Source organism: Salvia miltiorrhiza, chromosome 5, assembly GCF_028751815.1.
Source record: "Salvia miltiorrhiza cultivar Shanhuang (shh) chromosome 5, IMPLAD_Smil_shh, whole genome shotgun sequence".
Lineage (NCBI taxonomy): Eukaryota > Viridiplantae > Streptophyta > Magnoliopsida > Lamiales > Lamiaceae > Salvia > Salvia miltiorrhiza.
The window spans coordinates 56,421,101-56,446,233 of NC_080391.1; the positions used below are offsets into that span (position 1 = coordinate 56,421,101).

At 30.9% G+C, this 25,133-nt stretch overlaps 2 protein-coding genes across 3 annotated transcripts; one reads left to right on the plus strand and one right to left on the minus strand.

The window, feature by feature from the left end:
• Positions 1–9,874: 9,874 nt before the first annotated feature.
• LOC131025316 (uncharacterized) lies at positions 9,875–15,075 on the plus strand. The gene is made up of 7 exons (XM_057955044.1): positions 9,875–10,464; positions 10,562–10,648; positions 10,955–11,197; positions 11,282–11,446; positions 11,650–11,703; positions 12,660–12,806; positions 14,453–15,075. The coding sequence occupies exons 1-7, from the start codon at positions 10,213–10,215 to the stop codon at positions 14,828–14,830; spliced, it is 1,326 nt and encodes a 441-aa protein (XP_057811027.1). The 5' UTR covers positions 9,875–10,212; the 3' UTR covers positions 14,831–15,075.
• A 3,000-nt stretch (positions 15,076–18,075) lies between these two features.
• Positions 18,076–22,307, minus strand: LOC131025317 (uncharacterized). 2 transcript variants are annotated; one of them, XM_057955046.1, is made up of 2 exons: positions 21,817–22,307; positions 18,076–18,310 (listed from the first exon to the last, which is right to left on the minus strand). In XM_057955046.1, the coding sequence occupies exons 1-2, from the start codon at positions 22,162–22,164 to the stop codon at positions 18,227–18,229; spliced, it is 432 nt and encodes a 143-aa protein (XP_057811029.1). In that variant the 5' UTR covers positions 22,165–22,307; the 3' UTR covers positions 18,076–18,226. The 2 variants fall into 2 exon arrangements, with proteins under 2 accessions (XP_057811029.1, XP_057811028.1); XM_057955045.1 differs by having other exon boundaries at positions 18,076–18,331.
• Positions 22,308–25,133: the final 2,826 nt, after the last annotated feature.

The window sequence follows — 25,133 nt, forward strand, 5'->3', positions numbered from 1 at the left end:
TTTTTTTGGCATAAACAAACAATTGAAATATTTATACATAATCACATAAATAATTAAAGATTAAATCAAAAAATTAAAATTAAAATTAACATTGAGATCAAGATTCGTCAAAATTTAAAAAAAAAAAACATTACAAAAATCAGATCTAAAGAACGAAGTTAAACCTGAAATTTACATAACACATGTACATATTAACAAGGAAAATCCTTGGCGGTCGGATGAAATCTAATGTTCTATAATTTATGCGCGTCATTGTATCTTATTATTAAATTTATTGTTCTAATAATAGTATTTTTTTTTATGAAAACAAAATTTAAAAAAATATTGTGGATAATACTTAAAGGTGGAATAAATTCTAAGTGGATAGAATAAATCCTAATTAATATTTTTAAAATTAAATTAAAGTATATAAAATTCAAATTGAAGTGAAAAATATACGAAAAAAAAAATTAAATATGTGACACAAGGTGGGGATGCCCAACGTGGAAAACTGGCATATAATTATGGGCCTAATTCCTTTATCCCTTCGTTGCAGGCTAAATCAACATGGGCTCCAAATAAAATTATTTGGTATTTGCGAAATTAAATTTAATTTGAAGACTGGGCTACAATAATACTTTTGTGTGGACTTCGATTCCAGTCTTCTTCTTTTTAGTTCTAAATTGCACAAGAATTTAATATATAAAGCTAATTTCGTAGGAACTAATTATTATCTTGTATACATTTTAACATCAGAGTTTACAATCTCCGGAAGTCATGGAGAAAAATCCGACTTCCAACAAAAATTGCTCTCATAAACAAAAGCATAAGTCGCTAACTCATGCGCTGTTTTATTAGCCTTTTTCCGAACACGACGAAAATTAATTATCATTTTTAAATCGTAATTAAAACACTATTATATGTGAAATTAACAAAAAAAATGAATAGCTTTATGGATCATTCAACTTATTCCTACCGATCTAAGCGGTTTTCCAAAATATTTGATAGGAAAACCACAAACATTTGCGAGAAAATAGAAAAACAATGCATGCTTAAAAACCCAATTCCAAACCTAAGATTGATGTCTTCTTTTCTTCTCAAAATGAAGTAACTCTGAGCTCAAAAAAATAGAGATTACTTACGAGAAAGAAGACCAAAACAACCCATTAATATACATATTATTCAAAATAAAAAATAAAAAAAATTAGTGAAAGCTAATTAATTCTTTTATTTGATTTTTCATTCATAAAGAAAAAAAAATGGCACCAAGAAAGTTGACGAGCTACATCTTGGTCGCGGCGGCGGCGCTCCTCCTCCTCGGCGCGGCTCAAGCCGAGGCTCGCAAATTCGCCGGCGTCAACCCGTTCTGCCGGACGGCGAGCTACCGGCGCATCTGCACGGTGATGGTGAACGGCGCCGACAACCAGCACGACGCGGCGGTGAACGCCGTGAAGTCGACGATGGCGCTGGCGGAGCGGCTGCGGGCGCTGGTCCCGATGATCGAGCCGGCCATGGCCCACCTGGCCCCGGTGAGCCGCGACTCGGTCAGGGACACGTGCCGCAGCAACTTCGACGGCGCCGTCGACGACCTGGCCGTGAGCCTCCGCGCGCTGGAGGCCGGCGACGCCGCCACCGCCAAGACGTACCTCAGCGCGGCGGCGGCGGCCGAGTGCGCCGACGCGTTGAACGAGTTCGGGATCGGCGCCGACTTCCCGCTCAGCAAGTACTCGGCCCATTTGACTCAGCGAGTCGACAATTGCTTGGCTGTTATATTGCAAGAATGATTGATCATTTATTAATAAACGAAGTTAATTACTCCTTTGTTTACTCGTGCTTAAGGTTGTTAATTCTTTATGTTGATCTTCCAAGTTGATTAACTTTGGCTAAATCGCGTAATCGGCAAATTAAGGAACATGCGTAATGCAACACCTCTACACTACATAAAGGTGAAAAATTATTATACTGCATGTAAATTGGATTGAATCCAATTGAACTCGACGCCTTTTGTAAAAAAGAGTTTTTGAGTGGTTTAACTTTATCACTTAAAGTGTCTCTCGAATCTAATCTACTGCGTTGCATAGACAGTTGCGAAAGTGCTCATAACTCCTATTCGTAATCAAATTTTAATTTTGAGGTTTTTGTACAAAATCTATTGAACTATTTTAGGTTGTATAATCTCATCCATTCATATTCTTTTTTAAAAATTTAAAAATAACATAACAAAAATAATCACGTGTCGGTGCTTATCTATTACACTAGCTAACAAATTTCCGCTTTGTTTTGCAGCCCAAGCCTCACTCAATATCTAAAAGTCAAATGAATGTGATTTGGAAAATTAATCCACATTTAATTAACATACATATTTTGTTAGTGGGATAAACATCTCACAAGTCCATGGAAAAGTTATCGAATCTACCGACCATATCTATTGAGTTATAAATGCCATGTTAGTGCTTAATTTTCTATTTTGACTTTGATGTAGCTTCCATGTTGGTTTTGTTACACAATATATACGTAGGGGTTGGTTACAATAAAAAATAAAAAATGGCAATTTAAAATGAGAATTAAAAATATTATATTATCATATAAAGTTATTGTGTGCGTTGTGTAATTAATTGCATTAAAAAAATAAAAAATATAAAATTTTCGACTCATTTAGAAGTCGAATCTAGGTGGTGCATTCATCCACCTATACCGTAAATCTTCATGATTTAGGATTAAGAATGGTTCTTTTTTCTTGTTTTAAATCTCCATTCTTATTTGAAGATCAAATAAAAATCTTAATTAATTTAAAAGCTACTAATTGCCTTTACACCTTTCAAGTTTATTTGGTGAATAAGAGGGGATTGTTGTGTGCAATGGGTGGATACTGATGAATATTACTCTTTTCGTTTTAACTTTAAGTATTCATATTTTTATTTTAGTCTGTCCCACATTTTGATATTCATTTATATTTTTAGTAAAAGTAGATTGAACCATTTCTCCACTTTAATCACTTTAACACTCTCGTAAAGGTGGAACCATTATTCCACTCACAAAAACACTTAATCAATTTATTTAAATTCATGACATTTTCAAGTGGATATTAAAAGTTGGAACGGAGAGAGTAATTGATTATACTGGTTTTGAGTAATCAAATCGTGGTACATATCTAATATCTTATCCATTTAGAGAACGTTTACTTTTGAGAATTAAGTTTATGAAAATTGTAATGATAATATGTTGTTTACTTTGATGGATTGAAATTTTGAGTATCTTCAGACCTTTGATTATTTCATTATTTGAGGTAGTTTTTTGTTTGATTTATATCTCAATGAACATGTGAGATTGAAAAAATCTTAATCTTGATAATAAAAATACTCAATTATGCAAAATAAACACCCATTTACGATATTGAGATGATTATTAAATTAATTATTTTGTGTATGTCCTGAATTTTGGGATATCATTAAACTATAGCCAAACAAAAAATTCGGATTAAAAATAAAATGAAGTGGATTTTTAGTTTTATTTTCCATTCACTTAATAAAAAAAAGGAATGGAATTGAAATGGACGAAGACAAAAAAGAACAACAAACTGTGATTCGACAACCACATATGTCGAAGTACGAAGTTATTCATGGTTAAACACAAGGAACTATTTACCTTCATCACTTAATAGGTGCCTTCCCATTGTGCTTAATGTAATTTGATTTTATTTGTGGGAATAGTTTGCTGTGGTTTATAATGATGCCCACAGCCCACTAACTGTTCGTGGAAATGACCCAAAGAAGAAGAAGAACAATTTCATAGGCTGGAACAAGCCTAACGGATGGAACACCCACCAACTGTTCGACTTTATTCCCCAAAGGAATTTTCGAACTCACCCATTCTTTTCTACTATTTTTTTGATGATGTGGATGAAAAATAAAACTAAAAAATCCACCTCATTTCATTTTTAATCAGAGTCATATTTTACGGTGCCGGACATTTTTGTCCGGACTATAGCAATATCTCAAAGTTATACACAAAATAAATCATAGTTGAGGCTATAAATTAGAAATTGTTGTCATTTTAATATTAGCTAAAACTTATAATTTAAAGTTTGTAGCTAAACAAATACTTTCACTATCCAAGTTTTGCATATTGTTACATCTTTTAAATGTAGAGTATGCATAGGATATACAAAGAGTAATGCTAAGCAGCCACATTGTGGCCGCCACAAATCACTTAAAAAAATTTATTTAACTTATTTTTTAAAATAAAAATAAGATTTAGTTATTTTATTGTATTATCTACATTGTAGTTTTTTGTAACTTTTTTTATTTTTATTAAAAAATAAATAAATAATAAAAAATGCCAAGAAAATTAAAAATAAATAAATACAATGTAGCTAATACAACAAAATAACTAAATCATATTTTTATTTGAAAAAATAAATTAAATAAATCAAAATTTTCCCTATTAAATTAGTTTGTGGGTGACCACAGTGCGACTGCATAGATTTATTGATATATAAATATCCAACACTCTATTCATCAAATTATATATTTACCAAATTACAAATTCTCAAAGTTAACAAGCTCATAAAGTATGTAGGTGTATATGTATATGTGCGCAATAATTTCATATGTGAGGGTTCTTTTCTTTTGGGGACATTAGATGACATGATAGGATATAGATATTTGAGCATTAAAGGATTTTCATAAATGATAATTAGTTTTGTGTTTTCACATTTGATGTAGTTTGGCAACTTGGCATGAGCAACACCATCATCTTGAGCATCATGATGATGCAATAGAGACATAAACACACACACACACACATTATATATATATGGCCCAAAAATGCATGATGATGAATAGCCACATGATGCCACCAGCCAAAAGGAATATAAGAATGCAACATTCTCATTTCCCTTATTCCAATTCATACACCCTTCTTCAATCATGATTTAGGAAAATCTCAACTTTTTTGACTGGTGGGGTGGGGTGGGGGTAGTATTGTATGATCTTTTTTTATCTTTGAATATATTTCCAAATCAATATTTTTTAGGCTAAGAAAGGCTGACTTTGCAGTTTAGACATAATGATGGCTTAACATTTCTCTTTAGGGGTCCAAACCCCATTAATCCATGCCATTTTTTCCTCTTAAAGATTACCTTTTTTGGCTAATCCAAATTAAAATACTATATACTAAGAGGATGATGGCCAAATAAAGCTTAATGGAGCATACTATTCCATGACTTTTATTTGGGGAGAAAGATAAATAAAGAAGCCTCATCTCTTTTCTAGGTTTTCACATCAATATCACCTACAAGTAGAGGGAATTTGTACCTTAATTAGCTTGAAGTTCTCCATTGATGGTGGAAAACCTTTAATTTATGCATCCTCTCCAAATTCCATTCTTCTATTATGATCACAAATTATATTCTCATTTTGTGTGTGCCTAAGTTGATGTAATAGATATGTATATATTCCTCCTTTTCAATTGTACTACTGGTCAAGAAAGAAGTCGCCACTTGTTTAACACTGTTAGATACTCCCTCCGTCCACGAAATGAGTACCCATTTGTGGACGGCACGGGTTTTAAGAAATGTATGGAATATAGTGTGAATAGTTTAAGGGTCCCACTTTTTTAGTGTATTAATTAAAGAGATGTGTGGGGTACACTTGCTAAAAAGGGAAATGGATACTCATTTCGTGGACGGACGAAAAAGGAAATATGGGTACTCATTTCGTGGACGGAGGGAGTATAATGTTAACATATATTTATTCTTTAGGATATTTAAGAGAAGAAAATCTAGGTCTCGGGCTCAAACTTTATCGTATCCGTTGTTCCCAAAAAAAAAGAAAAAAAAGGAAGAAGATAGTACCTATATAGTGAAACTTTAGAGTCAAAGGATTAATAGAATAAGTGGACCAATAGTCAAATATATGCTCTTCAATATTTGTTTGGTTAAGGACCTAAAAGGTGGACCCTTGAAATTATGGTTTTTTTTTTTTTTTTTACTTGCCTTCAAATTATGTTATATGCCGTTAGATTTTGAAATTGCAGGGAACACTTTATCTTATTTTTTTACTTTTTTTACTTTATTAATATAAGTCAATATGCATAAAAAAATAGTAACTTGCAGCATGCACTACTTTCATTACTCAATAGAATATTTGAAGTTTTTTTTTTTTTTTTTTCTCTCAATCACATATGCACCTTGTAAAAGTTTAAATCCTCTAATCCCCTTTATTTCATGGTTTTTTCGCATTAATCACATATTGCTAAATTTTATAATAATAATACACGATGTTTTAAATTAAAATCTATATAGGATGTGAAATCTTATTTTAGAAATAAGTTATTGAGGTGTTTGAACGATAGTAATGGTAAATGAAATTTCTCTTATTTTGGCCGAAACATATCAAAAAAAGAAAATGAAAAAGAAAAAGAAAAAGAAATTTCTCTTTTCTTGGAAAGATAGCAAAACATATGCACACGCATGGTATGATTGGGTTTGTTGGAAGAGGCTACTTTTGAAGTGTAATTTAGTATATATAATAAAATAGGAGTATATAATATGGTCTCAATAATTCTAAACTGGCCCTTTTCATTTTAAAAAAAAAATCATATGCTGTCCCCTCTCTATAAAGCAACTCATGCTTTTTGCAGCCTTCCAATCAAGCGAATTTCAGCCTTCTTTGATTGCGTTTCAAATAATTACTATCTCATTTCTTGAGTTAGTTAAGATTTATTAGGAAAATTTAAAACTTATTTCGTTTAATTATTAGGTGAATGAGGGAATTTACATTTAAAACATTCTTTGTTTTTGTTTTTTAAAACAATCTCATAAAAACAATATAAGAAATATTTGTTGAAAGGGCAGGTAAATACACTAATTTTGGCCAAAATTCATTTTTGATGCGTATTTAAAAAAATTCAATAGTTGTCCAATTTTAAATCCGATGAGCCATATTGACATCATGTAGACGCGTATATGTCACATAGATGTCATGTCATTTTTAACTTGGAAAAAATGAAATCGGAGTCATAATTGACCAGTTAATAAAGTTCGTGTATTTTATAAAAAAAATCTAAGTATGCGTCAAAATGAATTTTGGCCAAAGTTAGTATATTTTCATGCAATTATCCCATTTTAAATTCAAAACTAGTAGTATTTTCACAAAAAAAATTATTAACCAATGAGAATATCAATCAATGGCATGAACTATTTGAAAAATAATAAGAATGTCCAAAAAGACAAGTTTCGGCCCGAAATTCTGATACAGATTAATGCACGCCTATGTGGTATTGTAATTCGAGTGATGTTAAACAACCGCATTGTGGACACCCACAAATCACTTAAATAGAAAAAAAATTTTATTTAACTTATTTTTTAAAATAAAAATAAGATTTAGTTATTTTATTGTATTATCTACATTGTAGTTGTTTTTCTTTTATAATTTTTTATAAATTTTTTTTATTTTTATTAAAAAATAAATTAAAAATAAAAAAAAGCCAAAAAAATATAAAATTCAATAGATAAAAGAGAAACATCTCATCCAAAATCAAATTCAATAGAAGAAAATAAAAAGGAAGAAGATTAATTCGGTTGGACAAAATGTTTAGTGTCCCAAAATATGCGCGTGCAAATTAATGCTTGAATGCGCAGTTGCAAATAACCAGGCGCGCGTGCCACATTCCACTTCCTTAAATAAAAATAAATAAATAAAATGGTAACCACAATTTTCAGTTTTTCACATAAAAGGACATGGTTTATAACTATGTATTAAAAATTAAATTTATTATTATTATTATTATTATTATTATTATTATTATTATTATTATTATTATTATTATTATTATTTATTCTTTATTTTTTGAGAAAAAAAAAGTATATGAAGAAAAAGAAAATTAACATGTTAAAAAACTATTGACGGGACTAACCATAACGACGCTCATAGTAGGCGCTCATAGATATCGTATTCGTGCGATATATTGGTTCTCGTAGGATTTATACCAGAAATTAAAATCTATAACTATCGATAAAGCACAACTCAATAAGTAAGATATTTCATCTCAAGTTAATAGGTCGAGAATTTGAATCAAATGTCCAAATGTGGGTGTGTGTATTGTAACACTAAAAAAAATTACTATTTCAAAGGCTTGGTTTTTATGAATAAAACTGAAAAATAATAATAGTAGTTTAAACATCCTTGGATTTGATTTCAGGACCCAACATGAACCGGCAACATCATTTAGAAAAAGATAAATTTTGCAATTTTTGTGTCCCTCTTTTTTAAAAAATCTTTTGATGCAAAAAAGCAATGGAGAAAAAAATAGGTCAAAGCTGGTTCGTAGAATAAAATATTCAATAAATCTATGCAGTCATATCGTGATCGACCATAAATTGAAATTTATTGTATTTTTATGTGAAAAAAATGGAGTAAAAAGTTATTTGAGAAAATATATATAAATCCTAACATGTATATTAATTTATTATTTTTATAAAAATTAATAAAATAGTAATTAATGTGTTTTTAATTAATTAAAATTTCTAATAATGAACAGTTTTGCCTTTATTTGTGGTGAAAGTTCAAATACTTGGTACTCATTTCATGAAATTTTTTGCTGTAAGACAGAATGACAGAAAAAAATACTAGAGAAAAAAGTAATTTGGTGTGTAGGGAAATTGGGTGGGAAAATAATTATGTGAGGGTCAGCTGAGCTGGCCCAATTAATTCATAAAGCAAAATTAGAGAGGTGAGAAAGAAACACCCAAAGCAAGGAATTTATTTTCGTTATTTTTTCATCATTTTCACATATTTATTATGATAAAAAAAATTCAAATAAAATGAAATATTTTTTCGAACAAATTATTTTCGCTCATTTTCTTTCAAATAGTGGATAATAATCATAATAGTATTATTTATGGATTGTGGTATGAAAATATTTTTAAACATTTTTCTTATCTTTTCATCTCTACAAACATATGATAAAAGATGAGAAAAAACTAATATTTTTTCATACTTTTTATATATAGCTTTTCAATGAAAATTTTACAATCAAAATGAATGCAGGTTTAGTAATAAATTCAAATTCACCAACGATTAATAGATCTTTTTGAAGCAGTTTATTTCTCTCATGAGGCTCGCCGACTATTATATAGAATCAAAGTTTGTTCAAATTACACATATTTCCTTTACATGTATATATTTATATTTTTTAAGTATTATATGACAAAAAATCGCACATATATCAAGGAGGAGTATAATTTTACATATATATTAAGATTTCAAGTTTTGAAGAGAATTAATTTAATTCTAATATTAAGATATGAGTAGAATTGGAAATAATTTAACTTAATTTTAACCTAAAATTCCACAATATGACCCTTATTTAAAGACGAAGGTAGTATTACACATAAGTAAAATTTATTCAAAATACACATATTATATATATATATATATATATATATATATATATATATATAATATAGTAATAACGGTTAACCATTTTCAATCCTCCCATATTCATAAATATTTGTGAGGATCCATCATCTTGATGAATAAATGCATTATGCATCCCATAAAAAACGAAGATTTCATTTATTTTTGTGCATCAACTTTATACGTTTATTACATTCACACATCCTCACCAAATATATAATTATCATAATAATCAACCTCTATATATATTTATATATATAAAAGAATAACACAAATCATTCTTCGTTATGTATATGCACATATACATTTAAACAATATAATTTGATATGGAAAAGTTAATTTTCAGTCTTTGTATTGGAGACTGGAAACATAATCCTAGACCAACCCCCACCCCCACCCCACCACACCCCACCCCACCCCCTTGCAATTCTTATTCTTCCAATAAACTTATTATTGCATGTCTTGGCCACAACCCCATATTAATATCCCTCACCCCACATGGCCAAACTTCTAAAAATTCAGAATTCCTATGTTTTCAATTCTTTTACTTATTTATTTCAAATTCCTGTTTCACCTCATGCCTAGAAGTTGTGCATTTGTCAGAATATAAAAGCAAAACCACAGCTCACAAAAACTTGCCAAGAATCAAACACCCAAATCACTCTCAACCTACCTTTTTCCTCTCAAGCTTTGAATCTTGGGAAATTGTGAGATAATAGTTGAGCTGCTTTGCTTTGCTTTCCCCTACAGTAGCTGCTGGTACAGTTCAGTGCATGGATTGCAAATTCTGAGAAGATCTGTTGGTTTTCTTCATATGCCAGAAGAAGACAAAAACCAATGTAGACAGAGACAAAGAGTTGTGTTAGAACAAGAATCAAATCCCTCAAAAATGGCTGCTTCTGCTTCTTCTTCTTCCCCAATCATTCTTCTCTTTGTTTTCTTCCTCTTTTTTATTGCACAATCACAATCACACACTTTCAATGCTACAAATCACAATTCCAAGAAACTCAAACACATTACAGCCCACCTCATGAAAATCAACAAACCTGCTGTCAAGACAATTCTGGCATGTTTTTTTTTTCACTCCTCTTCTTGTCTGATTTTTCATATACATCTCTTACTCAACTCTGATTTTTTTAATTTTTTTTTTCTTTTTTTTACAGAGCCCTGATGGTGATATCATTGATTGTGTATTGACTCATCAACAGCCTGCTTTTGATCATCCTTTACTCCAAGGCCAAATTCCCATGGTATGTGTCTAATTCAGAGATAGAGCGTTTTGGTTATAGACGAGTATTCTTTTTCCTCTCTCTAAGTATCTTTTTCAATAAAGAAGTTTTAATAAAACTCCTTTACTCAAAGGACAAATTCCCATGGTATGTATCTAATCGAGAGAGAGAGAGAGGGTTTTTGTTTTAGACGAGTATTATTTTTCCTCTTTCCGTGTCCTTTTCAATGAACAAGTTTTAATAAAACTCGACCCTTGAGTGATCATCGTGTTTTAAAATTTTACAATATGACCATAATCCATGCATAATTTTTTTCCGAATTTTTAGGATCCGCCCGAGAGGCCAAAAGGGCTTCACACGACAACGACAACAACAGCAACAACAACAACAGAAGACACGTTTCCTGAAAACTTCCAAACGTGGACATCGTCTGGCGAATCTTGCCCGGAAAACACGATTCCGATAAGGCGAACATCGGAGCAAGATCTCTTAAGAGCAAGCTCCGTCCGAAGATTCGGCCGCAAAATTAGAAGGCCCATTAGAAGAGATTCCTCCAGCAATGGCCATGAGGTTTTTAATTAATCCTCCCAATTTTCAAAAAATTCAATCAAAATTTCAATGTTAATTAAATTTATTTTAATTATTTATTTGCAGCATGCTGTGGGGTATGTGAGTGGCGATCAATATTATGGTGCAAAAGCGAGTATAAATGTGTGGGCTCCACGAGTTGCAAATAAATACGAATTCAGCCTTTCGCAAATGTGGGTTATCGGAGGCTCCTTTGGCGACGATCTCAACACCATCGAGGCAGGCTGGCAGGTAATTAAAATAAATAAATAAATAAATAAATAAATAAATAAAAATTATGAATTTTGTAGCATTTTCATTTTTATAATGTAGAGTAAAATAGGAGATGTAACAATTGAATATGGAAAAGCAGATTTTTTTGTGTAAGCTCATTAAAGACGCAATTACACCTTCAACTGCTTCCTAATTCAATTATTTATTTTTTCACCAAACAGGTTAGCCCAGAGATCTATGGGGACAATTATCCTAGGTTCTTCACCTACTGGACTGTAAGTAATTAAATTCATTTTTTTTTATCAATAAAAAATACATATGTACGTAGTCGTAATATTATAGCTAGTCATAAACTAGTGAAATAGTACTAGAAAATAACTTGATTCATTTTTTTAAAATAGCTATTTTACTGTATTTTTCATATTGTGGCTATTTTTTTTAATTACGAAAAGAAAAAAAATTGATCCTATACACTAATACTGAAAAAATTGATTCATTTTTTTTCAAATAAAAAAGAAGTGCAAATTGCTTATAGATACACAAACTATATCCAAAAATTTGGTTTTTTAACCAGATATATTTTTTTGGTGAAAAAATTAAATAAATTTTTAATTTTTTGGAATTTGACATGCCTCCAAAAGTTCGTTGACCAATAACTTGATTGTCTGAATTTCGATGGCCAATCTGAAGGTACCGTTGAAAAGTTTTGATGTTATCTTTCTAATGACACTCTTATATTATTGGGTTTTGGTCACCAGAATTGGTTAAAAAAAGAAAGAAAAAAATAGAATTTAGTGACATCAAATTTAATGCCAATTTGTTTAACTATTTTTGATGACCGAAACCCAACCATATAAGTATCATTAGAAAGTTAATGTCAATTTTTTTTCCAATGGTACCTTTAGATCGTCCACCAAAATTCAGATAATCAAGTTATTAATTAGCCGGCATACTTTCGACTCAGATCAAATTTTAAAAAAAATAAAAATGTATTATTGCATTTTAATTTGGGTATAATATGTGTATTTATAGGCAATTGACCCCTCCCCTTTTTTTACTATTCTACTTTAATTACTAGACTAGATTAGTACAATTATTGCGTTGTTTAATTAATGGTGTCCCTGCTTTAATCATTCCTCCAACAGGTTACATGTAGAAAAGTAATTAAGGGACTTAATTAATTAATTTTTAATATGTGATTACTGATTTATTTAATTAATATGGTTTGCAGAGTGATGCCTATCAAGCAACTGGATGTTATAATTTGTTGTGCTCAGGCTTTGTTCAGACCAATAATAAAATAGCTATTGGCGCTGCAATTTCCCCAACGTCGTCGTATAATGGAGGCCAATTTGATATTAGCTTGCTAATTTGGAAGGTAATTTTTTTTTTTAAATGCGAGTATTTTTTTTTATCACCGTTCTTTATTTTTTGGCTATTTTTTTTTTAAAAAAAATTGCGAGTGTAACTTTTGCAAATAATTTCTAATAATCTTATACGATTTCATATGATTTTGTTATGTTTGAACTTTATATTCCTTAATAATTATCTTGATAAAAAGAAAACTTTTCTTCTACCTCAATTGTGTTTTATTTTATTCCTATATTCGATCCCAACCGTCAACCGCAATCAAAACTTTTGGGGTCGAATCTAATCCGCACAAACATATATTCTATTTATAAGATATAAAATTTCAAAATACTAGAGAAAAATAAAATAGATATATAGGCTTAGATTCGGAATTAATTTAAATAATTATTTAATTAATATTGTTGTTTTGGGGGTTTGGATTTGGTGGGTGGGAAAAGTGAGAGTGGAGCTAAATATTCATCATGCATGTACGCCACCTAGCTAACATACGCATGTTGTGAGATACACTACACTATAAATATTGCATTTACCATCGAACAACTCAACGGACATAATTATTTTGCTCGTTTCCTTTAATGTTTACTTTCTAAGATTCTTTCCCACTCTTCCTTACCAAGCAAAGGTTGTTTGGCCCATCCATTTTAATTATGCCAAATATTTTCCACTTGTATGTTTCTACTTTTTTTGTAGAATTTTATCCATCCAAGATTTCAAATATATGTTTCTTTTGGTTCATGTTTGTGTCTTTTAACTTTCAATGTTTTCTTAAAATATTATTTAATTTTTAATTTTGAAAAATATTTGATTTACATCACGTCTTAAAGGATTCGATGATTGAATAAATGAGTCACCTTATCAGATTTTTAGATGAATTCTTAAGATTTAAGATGTTTTCTGTAACTTATATTGATCAATGTAGATTTTGGTGAGACGACTCATCATTTCGTCTTCTAATTCTGCAACGCATGATTTAAATCAAACTTATTTTGCAAAGTCGAAGGTTCTTGAAGTGAAAATAAATTGGGAATATTTTTTAATGAACGTCGAAAGACTTCTTTGTTTGAAGGAATTTGAAACATGCGTTAACTATTACTCCACCCGTCCACGAAAAGTATGGTCTTTTTGTTATTTTGATATGTTCATAGTAAGCATGTTGTTTCAATTTTGGCACATATATTTTTACATTTTCAACTTCATTCACACTTAATATTTACAAAAAAAATATTTCTCATAAACTTTTGATGGACTGAGAGAGTAATTTGGAATAAGAATTTATATTATTTTTGGGTTCAAATTATTTGAAATGACCTCAACTCAAAAGGTGCGACAAAGATTGAAATTCACCTAAATATAACAAGATTGAATAGGGAGAAGATCAAATGAGAATGGGCAAATATAATGAGAAAAGAGAATAAATTTATAACATTAGATTTTCAAATCCAATTACTAATATTTATCTAGAGGGGTGAATGTTTACCTGGGTTCGAATTCTATAAGGAGTGAAAATTTTATCAATTAATTAAATTTCGTTATGCAGTCGTTATAAACAGCTTATACAACATTATATACTGACTTATGCATTATTCTTATTTCTTACTATCTATACTATTCTTAGTGTAACCCATATAAAATTTTGCCTTTCTTGCTTTGTAGGATCCAAAGCATGGGAATTGGTGGCTAGAGTTTGGAAATGGGGTTCTAGTTGGGTATTGGCCAACGTTTCTATTCACACACCTGCGCGATCGTGCAAATATGGTACAATTTGGGGGCGAAATTGTAAATAGTAGAAGTTCGGGGGCGCACACATCGACGCAAATGGGGAGTGGGCATTTTGCAGGAGAGGGGTTCGGAAAAGCGTCTTATTTCAGAAATCTACAAGTGGTGGATTGGGATAATAGCCTTATCCCTTTATCGAATCTGAGAGTTTTGGCCGATCATGCAAATTGTTATGATATAAGGGGTGGAATTAATAGAGTTTGGGGTAATTATTTCTATTATGGAGGACCGGGGAGAAATTCGAGGTGTTCTTGAAAATAAATACTAGGATATGGTTAATGAGTTTTTTTTTTTTTTAATAGTGTGTTGTTTATTTAATTTTTTTTTAAACCCTCATTTTGGGGTGATTTTAGGTCGATTTCTTGTCGAGGGAGTGGGGGTTATTCTTTTGATATTTACTTGGATCTAAACGAAGTGATCCATTGATTTTATTCTAGTTTTAGGGGCATGCAATGTAAATTGGGTGAATGAAATAGTAAAAATAGTATGTTCACTTTCAAGTTCCTTTTAATGTGTATTGATTTATTAGTAAAGTGTTGTGACAGAATATGATTAAAGAGCACAATCAAACTAAAAAACGTAAAGAAGACACAGATTTGTGTGGTTCACCAATTAGCTACATTCACAGGCAGAGAGGAGAACAGATTTTATTATGCGGATATAGTTACAGATTACAGATCTCAAGTATATATAGTACTGAGATAAAACACTCAAACCCGTACATTTTGACCGAAGCGGAAAAATCAAGACATATCAACATGAAGCTTAGGTGAGTTTTAAAAAAAGTTTTATATTGCAGTATGATTTACATTATACAAATTTGATAATTCGAAAATTCTTTAATGGGTATCATTAATTAGTATGGATCATTTTTTTATATATAAAAAGATCCTATATTTTGTGGGATTTATAAGTACAGTTTGCAATTAAAAAATCATTGCATTTTCTTCTCCATTTCTTTTTCCCTAATGTGAAATCAAAGAAATTAATAGTACTACAAACATTTGAATTTGATGCATTAGAAGGGGGTCCATCCATAATAAATTGTGCCATTAAATTGACAAAGTCTATTATTGCCAAGGAACAATTCATGTTATAGTTGAACATCAACTAGATTTCTATTGAATCTGCATAAATTTAATGAGATTTGATTTGCTACTCAAACTCAACTAAACTTTATAAATAAATAAAAAGTCATAGTATACTAATGTATGTTTTTGAAGTTAAATTTATAACTTAACATTTAATTTAAACTTTTTAGTTATATATTAATTGATTATAAGGATCGAATATTCCATCAATATGGTATTTTTTAAAACTTCAATCCATAATAAATAATGTTAAGTATGGTTTATTATACTATAATAAAAAAAACATTATAAATAAATTTCTTGTGGGACACCTGGAATTTAATTAATAGACTTTTTTTTAACTATTTATGAGGAATTAAAAATAAAAGTAGATAGAGATGTACGAGTGATTAATTTTCACCAACATTTGACTTGTGCTTTTACAAATTTGATGTCATTTTTCGTATTTTTGGAATTGTTATTTTCATTAAAATATTTAATGTATGTTGGTAACTGTCTTCCTCTTCCTTCTTAATTGTATCCACCCACCCTCACTGTCTACAGACAATATTGCACTCCACTACACCTTAAATTGCATCTCTAAATTAATGATGCTCCTTTCTGAAATATATATAATTTATATATTTTTTCAAAATTTATTGTTTATATCTTTGTGAATTTGAATCCTATCAATGCGTGAAGTCGAGCTATTTAAAGTGCACCTATGATTGATAGGGGGGCTAGTTTAGAAACAAAATGATTCCATTATAATACATGAATGTGATATATTATATGTAAGTAGCTAAATGGAGAACAAAAATACTTTTTTGGCCATCTCCTTAAAATTATACTTTCCTTTTATATACTTCCCTTTATCCCTTTAATTTCTTTTAATATTCCAACATTAGTTATTTTTAACTTGTATAATTTCATAAAAATACAGGCGATTTCTTATTTTTCTTACAAAAAATAGATTATGATCATGTATTGATGATAGTGGACCTAGTGATGGTATACATAATTGGTGATGATATTTTGATGTCCCATGACATAATTACATAGCATCATGGCCATGAATCTTGATATATATTCTCACAAAACCATCTCATATCACAATCTCCCATTCATTGGAACACATATTTAGTGTAGATTTTGACATGGACAATTCATTCCACCATAACCATATATGTTCATGTGGTGTATGCTTTTAGCTTGGGCATTAAATACATATGCATTTTCACACCAAGCCATATCAAAAATTCCAATACTCAGCTTTTAGGTGCCGAAAAATTTGTTGAGGTAATCTCCTGTAAAATCGATTTTATGTTGAAATCGCCTTCACAATGATACTACTTCAACATACATATACTACTTTAAAGTATAATTGTGAAGACAGTTTTACCATAAAACCGGTTTCACATGAGTTTTTGTGAAATTTGTTTGGGAATAGATTTGTATATTTTATATGGTCAGGGGTTGTTTGGTTTGAAGAATCAGATAGAATTGAACTAGATTAATCTTATGATATCTTATTCGATTTAGTGGATACAATCCAATATTCAATCTTGAGATAATGTCACAAAATAGTCTTAGATTATGAATCTTGGTCTACCTCGTATGATAAAATTATCTCGGGCAAACTTAATCTCGAACTGATTCATTCTCTGCAATCGAACGTGCCTTAGAGTATTAATTAGTCAAAATCAGACGGAATTAGAAAAATGGTGATGGTTGAGAATATATTTGAGTAGGTGTATTATCTTTTTAAATGAATGAAAAATAAAAATAGTTTGATGAACTGATAAATTTTGAGCAGCCCATTAAAATAACAAAAGCTCAAGAAATATAATCTTGATTTGATTACTCACTAAAACAAAGCTTTAACATTTCATAAAAAAAATTACATATTCTTTCTTCTTCATTTTACATGGCTCTCAGCATAAGAGAAAACACTATCGTGGGTTCAAAATGGGCTGGCTCGTTATCGAGTAAGACGTCAAAAATATGTAAATATTGGCCCATATTTATAATGGGCTTTTAGCTGGCCCATTTCCTCACAGCAATACCTTTGGGCCTATATATAAACCAACCTGCTTATTATTATTATTATTATTATTATTATTATTATTATTATTATTATTACTATTAGACGTCAAAAATATGGGTCCAGCCCGACCCGTTTTGCAACTGACCAGCCTGACCCACCACGGCCCCACCCCCACCCCCTCCAATTTTTTTTTTTTTTTTTTAATTTCTCCCCAAACCCCACCCACCCCCTCACCCCACCTCCCATCCCCCCCCCCCCCCCAAAAAAAAATTATTTTTTATTTTTAAATTTTTTTTCTCCCCACCCAAAAATATTTTCTCCTCAAGTAAAGGCTTCTGTTTATAAATGCCTTGCTAATACCTAAATTTTAAGTGATCACATCCTTTAGACATGGTAACATATTGTTAACTGAAATCAGAGTGCAATAAATATATTTCAACAGAATTCATGCAAAATATAAGGAAATTATGTATCTCTTCCCTATCATATCAACTGAGGTAGATTGTGAAATTGTCCAAATATTTGCAAACAAATTCAATTAGCACTAGTGAAAGAACAAGGTTCCATGGAAGCATCCTCTGCCCAGCTACATGCCCACAACAAAAGCGCATCTTTTTCCTCTTTCAAATACTTCGTTTCCTGCATTTACACAAATCTATTATATAATAGGATTAAGCCTTAACCTATGTGGCATACCTAAAATCTCACCATTTCAAAATTTACCATATATAATATTCATCATTTATTAATTAATTAACTATTACATTCTATATAAAGATTCATTAATCATACTAAATACAATTAATATATATATATATAATATTAACATTACATATAATCTAAATTAATAAATTTTATTATTTATTTTTTCTAGATAAAAATTAGATTTACATGTCAGATAAGAAAAAAATTATAATCTATATACGATAAATTATTTTAATTGAATGTTAGTGATTAGATGTATATTTGTTATTAATTTTATATTTCTCAATAGCGTACATATTATATGTATATGTTGCAATATATTATATCGTATATATATATATATATATATATATAATATTTATATTCTTAATTTTCAATAAAATTAATTTTGAATTAAGTTTGAATTGAGACATGCACGTATATGTAAATTATAAACGGGTCCGGTCATTGATTTACATGTTTGCATAATAAGGCACAAATTCTATAAACTGATTACTTTAAAACAAAATCTTATTATATGTCTATCCAAATAATTAAAATTTTATTTTTATTTTTTATAAAATAAATCCATACATTTTATTTACATAGGGAAGAAAAATATATTTTTCATTTCTTCAAACTTTATTTGCTTCTGTTCGTTCATTACTACAACAACAACAACAATAATAATAATAATAATAATAATAATAATAATAATAATAATAATAATAATAATAATAATAATAATAATAATAATAATATCTATTCTATAATACGATTAGGCCTTAGCCTACGTGGCAGGCCTCAAATTCTTTCTTTCCAATCTCAATCTGCAACGTTGCATTTGAGAATCCAATTTATATATTCTCATTCTCACTTTTAAAACAAAAGTTAGGCCTCCCTCTTCCTCACGCCTCCATTTTCCTCACCCCATCGCCGCCGTCCCTGAATCAGGTCGGCGTCGTCTCCCCCTTCACTGTCTCTCTCTTCTCTCAATCCTTTTCTATCTCTAAAGTCGATTGCACACTCAAATTGAGCCTAATTCCCCCCTTAAACTGCCCGCCTCTCTTTCCCTCTAAATTCAGGCGTCGCCGCCGTCCTAAGGGCGGCGTTGCTCCGCCTCATCTCTGACTCCCTCTTCCATTCCTTAATTAGTTCGATTCTGTTTCTACTTCTTAAACCCATGAGAATTCTCCATTCGAAGCAATTAATACAAGAGCCCTAAGATTTCTTTTTCCTATAACCCGTTGTCGTTCATTCTTCTAAACTCCGGCGAAATAGTCGTCGTTGAGCTTGCGGTTCGTCCGCTGCCGAGTCATTGCTGAGTTGAGCTGCCAGAGCAGAGCTACCAGAGCAGAGATGCCAGAGCCAGAGCTAACCAGAGCAGAGCTGCCAGAGCAGAGTTGCCAGAGCAGAGCTTCCAGAGCAAAGCTGCCAGAGGCAGAGCTAACCAGAGCAGAACTTCCAGAGGGCCTGAGCCAAGTTGCCAGAGCAGAGATGCCAGAGCTAAGTCATTAAAGTCAGAGCCAGAGCCAAGTCGCCAGATCCAGAGTCAGAGCTAAGCCGTTAGAGTCAGAGCCAGAGCCAAATCGCCAAATCCAGAGTAAGAGCTAAGCTATTGGAGCCAGAGCGCGGAGCCACAAGCCAGAGACAATTCGCCAGAAGGCGGAGCTATTTAGCAGAGCAGAGCCAAAGAGTAAAAGTCTGCCCCAAGGAAGAAAATCCAGAGCTACTAGACAGAGCGGGATGATGAGGACAGAATCCAGCTCTGTAATTAGGGGACAACGATCTGACAAGTTATAATCTAATAATAGCCTTAATTAGTTTAATGGCGAGCATGCGGAATAGATGACCAAACGAATTTACTACTTTACCCCGACTGTAATGCCTATAAATACCTACGATGATGAAATAAAGCACACGCTCTCTCTTTTACTGCTTTAAGATCTCTTCTCTTTCCTTTCTTTCTAGAGTTTGAACTAATAAAATTACATATATAAATAAAATATCTAAATTGTTAGAGTTATGTTTGTTAGATAGTTGACAATTGGAGTCATGGTTGAATATAATTTCATATTTGATGATGCTCTCTCAAACTCTATATGAGATGATGCTCAAAACTCCAGACGAGATGATGCTCTTTCAAGTTTTAAACGAGATGATTCTCTTTCAAGTTTCAGACAAGATAATGCTCAGAAGTTAGAGATGATCTGTCAAGTTTGCGACGAGATGCTGCCCACAACTTCGTTGGTCTTAAAACTCCAAATGATACGATGTTCGATAAATCAGTTATGGTCTTTTAAATATCAGGCGAGATTATTTTCATAATTAGTTATGCTTTTAGAAGTTCGGAATTATATGATACTCACAATTCAATTATGATTTTTCAAACTCCATATAAAATTATGGTCAAAAGGCAAAATAAAAAAAAAAAATTGAACAAAATTAATAAATCTTGTAACAACAAATGCAACAAATCAATCCGCCATCATACCTATGTCAAATTTATATGTATTTCTACGCTTTTTTTTCTTACGCGTTAACTTTTTATAAAATTTCATATGAAAACTAATGGGTATTTTTATTATCTCAACAAAATTAATAATTTAATTGCTAAAAGTTGTTGAGATTAATATAATTTAAAATGTATTACTAATTTAATCTAATTTAATTAATTATATAAATAATTTACATAAAAAATTATTTTATATAATTATCATAAGAATAACATAAAATATATACATTACATAAAATATGTACCCGTCGAATTTCGACGGGTAATACACTAGTTCAAGAATAACAACTATAAAGACTTGAACTTATCAAAAAAAAAAAAGTTAACAAAAGTGAGCATTACTTGCAATTAGCATTTCACAACTCATTTTCATCCCCTTCACTTTGTGTACATAAAGATTCATCGCGAGGAACGGTACTAATCCGCACTATAAACACATCACACATGCAACAAAAATGAACCATACTTTAATGCTCTGAATTTAAATATTTTAGCAAACAGAATGAGTGAATTTGGCTGTAAATTTCAGATCCATTAATTCAAGAATATTCTCACAAAAAGAAAAAGAAATTCTCTACTTGGCTTTCATTTTCTGTTCTTTTCTTCATGGAAACGGGAATTGAGTAAACCACGCACAAATAAACAATCATTATCATGAGAGCAACAAGTTCGTATAAGAACCATAGAACATACTCCAACACGTCAAAAGGCAGCTTAAGATTCGGACAAATAGATTATCCTAACTTCGTATGTTAACTTCAGCAGGGAAAAACGTATGCATTATACAAAGTAGAAGCAGAATATCAATAAGAAAATAGCAAGAGAAATGTACATAATTGGGGAAAAACAATGAAATAACTTAAAAGGAAGGAAGAGATTTTTCGAGGCAAAGGGAATGACAGCTTAGCTGTGGTTGAGGGTTTACCTTGAGGAGTGCAGGAGCAGCTTCGCGGCGGCGTGCGGAGGAGAGCGCAGGAACTCCTGGCGTGGCGGAGAGCAGCGAATTCCAAAGAGCGCGACAACAATCAGCGGCGAGGGGACACCAATCAGCGGCGGAGGCGAGCAGCGGCGACGGAGGCGAGCAACGGCGGCGGAGGCGAGCAGCGGCGGCGGAAGAATTGGGGTGAGTCTCACCCGGTGAAGTGAGCGTGAAGCGGCTGCGTGCAGATCCAATTGAGATTTGAGAGTTTGAGAGTTGAGACCATGGGCTTTTTTGGGCTTTTTTAAGTTTGGTAATGGGTATTATTGGGTCTATGGGTCTTATAATACCCATGGGTAATTACCCTACCCACACCATTTAATTTTTCACTTAATGGTCTGGTCTGGTGTGGATCCATTAAGCAATGGGTCGGTTCTGGTTCTGGAACCGTAACAATTTTAATGGTTCTGGTCCGGGTAAAACCCACCCATTGACATCCCTAGGTGGCATCACCAAAAATATAGATTTTAGGGAATTGAATGATTTTACATCGACCCTGCTTATCATCATACTAATTTGTTTTGATAATTCCGTAGGAATTATTTGGTGGTATACGACGTCCACCAAGATCAATGGACGAAAACTGATCTGAAACTCCACGCAGCTCCAATCAAACAGTAATTTGCAATCTAGGCTTTACAGTCACTCCTCACATTCATTAAAACTCAACAACAAAGGAAGTAATGTTTAGATTCAACTTTGGACTAAAATTTAAACTCAACAGCTGAGAACTCAATAACAAAACTGCTTATTACAATTGATCTATTACAATAGATCTTCTTAAGATATATCATCCTACGAAGAAAAGAAATGCAGTTTAACATCTAACTCTAAAAAAAAACATTCAATACTCAATACTATATTCACAAATTCCCTCCAATTTAGTGTTCAGTTTGGCAGCAATCCTATCTCGTTTAGTTACCTCAGCAGCAACAATTCGCACCATCAAATCTCCAAGTTTCTTCTTAACCACTAGCCTGCACACAACATCCACATCTAGCATGTGGTGAATCAGCACCGCCTCTCCATTGTCAACATCAGCAATGATGCGAGACACCAGCCATTTCTCCTCCTTTTCAATTAGAAAGATGTTGTGCCTCATTTTTTGGATCTTTCGTTTGGCGTTGCGATGGATACGTCGTGCTTCTCCTAGCTGTCTCAGCACCTCATCCCTTGCAACTTTGCAGAGACTGATCTGATTTTCCATATTAAACCTCTTTCTGAAGGTGCAGAGGCGTGCAACCGCTTCATGGCTCTGCTTGATGAAGGCAGCCTTCTTCGCGCCTTTGCTTTTAGTGCCCCGATCCTCCTGCCCAGGAAACGAGCCTTGGATTGTTGTTTCTCAGCAAACCATGGTTTGGAACTCTTGCTTTTGGCTTGTGAGGTGACGCAATTTCCTGAGTGGATACATTTTGTAGTGTGAGTGTGAGTGAATGAGTTGGGCGCCAATTCCGAGACTCTTTATCTAGTAAAAAATTTTACTTGCAAAATCATCCACATGTTATCTAAAATCTCTTAATCTCTTTTACTATACATAACTAGTATTACTCGCGTGTGATGCACGACAAACAAAATTATATTTTTTAGAATATTATATTTAGAAAATAAAATTCTATAAGTTACTTATATTATTATCTAAAATAACTCTAATAAAGATAATAGCATTAAAATGAAGATAAAATCATCTTAAAATTGGAGGCATATAAAATGAATGACCAAGATCTTGACAAAACCTTTTTAACTAACGATTATTATTATCTATTTAAAAAATTTCCACCAAAATATCTAGATATTTTTCTTTCAAATTTTCTAGTAGTTTTGAAAGGATTTTTGGAACTTTTAATTACTTTTTACTGATTTGCATTTCATAATATATTTTTGTGAGACGTTAATTGACTGTAAATCCACAAACTATTAGTGAATTTTGCTATTTTTTCAACTATATAAAGTTGCAATATAAATACATAAACTTTAGCTCATTCCAAAATTTTCCCTGAATTTTAATTTCGTTTATACATGACAAAATTAAAGATGATATAATATATACACATTATATTAAAATAACTTATACAAAATTTCTACTGAAATATACACAGTACTAATATATATATATATATATATATATATATATATATATATATGTGTGTGTGTGTGTGTGTGAGAGAGTGCGTTAATATATTATATCTATATCTATTATATATATATATATATATATATATATATATATTTAATGAATATATAGTTTAATTTTAAAATTTGTATTTTGATAAAATTAACAAATACAACCTAGCAAATATGAAATTTAAAATTTGTCATGATCAAGGATCATAACATTTTAAAATTTGTTTATTTTATTTTGTCTTTTCATATTTTTATATTAATATTTTTTATTATAACAATTTAATGCAATTACAAAGATTAAACTTATATTTGTTCATTTTAGAACTCTTTAGCTTAAAATATAAATTTGTAGATATATATATATATATATATATCTTAAAAATAGAATTTCTAATATGGTTTACATTTATTAAATTTTTAGTACGTTTTTGTATGAATTTATTATTATTATTATTATTATTATTATTATTATTATTATTATTATTATTATTATTATTATTATTATTATTATTATTATTATCTAGTGTAGACGAAATTGATAAAAAAAAAATAGAAACAAAAGATTATTTCCAAAAATAGTAAGATGATTTTTGACAGGAAAACATAACTTACTATTTTTGAAAGTGGTTGAGCTTATATATATAAATATTGTCAAATCATTCAATCTCTCTAGGGACATTGACGATCTCAAATGCGTTTTCAACGATTTTAAAATTGAGAAGCTCCTTTTAGTATAACAGTATGTCAATAACTGGCATTGTCAGCATAATTTTATATTTCGATTTGAACTTTGAAGTTTTAATATAATATAAATTTGACAATAAGTTATATTGCCCAATATTTTTTAGTATATATAAAGTCTATAATTAATGAGATATATTTAAAATTTTGGGCCCTCAAAATTATGTTACAAAATTATTATCAAATTAATTTGAAATTGATTTTAAATTGAACTTTGAATTTTTGACAATAAATTAGGTTATCTAAATTTTTTAGTATACATAAAAGCCTATAATTAATGGGATATATTAAAAAATTGGGCCCTCAATTTTTTGGGGCCCTGGGCCGTCGCCCATGCCCGCCCGCCCTCAGGGCCGGCCCTGTCTATATAGCAACCGTGTGTATCATAAGCATATTTATAT

Coding starts and splice junctions, on each gene's coding strand:
- LOC131025316 (XM_057955044.1), top strand. CDS start 10,213: ATGCCAGAAGAAGACAAAAACCAATGTAGACAGAGACAAAGAGTTGTG. Junction 11,447..11,649: donor CCATCGAGGCAGGCTGGCAG/GTAATTAAAATA, acceptor TTCACCAAACAG/GTTAGCCCAGAGATCTATGG. Junction 12,807..14,452: donor TTAGCTTGCTAATTTGGAAG/GTAATTTTTTTT, acceptor CTTGCTTTGTAG/GATCCAAAGCATGGGAATTG.
- LOC131025317 (XM_057955045.1), bottom strand. CDS start 22,164: ATGGGTATTATAAGACCCATAGACCCAATAATACCCATTACCAAACTT. Junction 18,332..21,816: donor CTGCTCCTGCACTCCTCAAG/GTAAACCCTCAA, acceptor GTGTAAATGCAG/GAAACGAAGTATTTGAAAGA.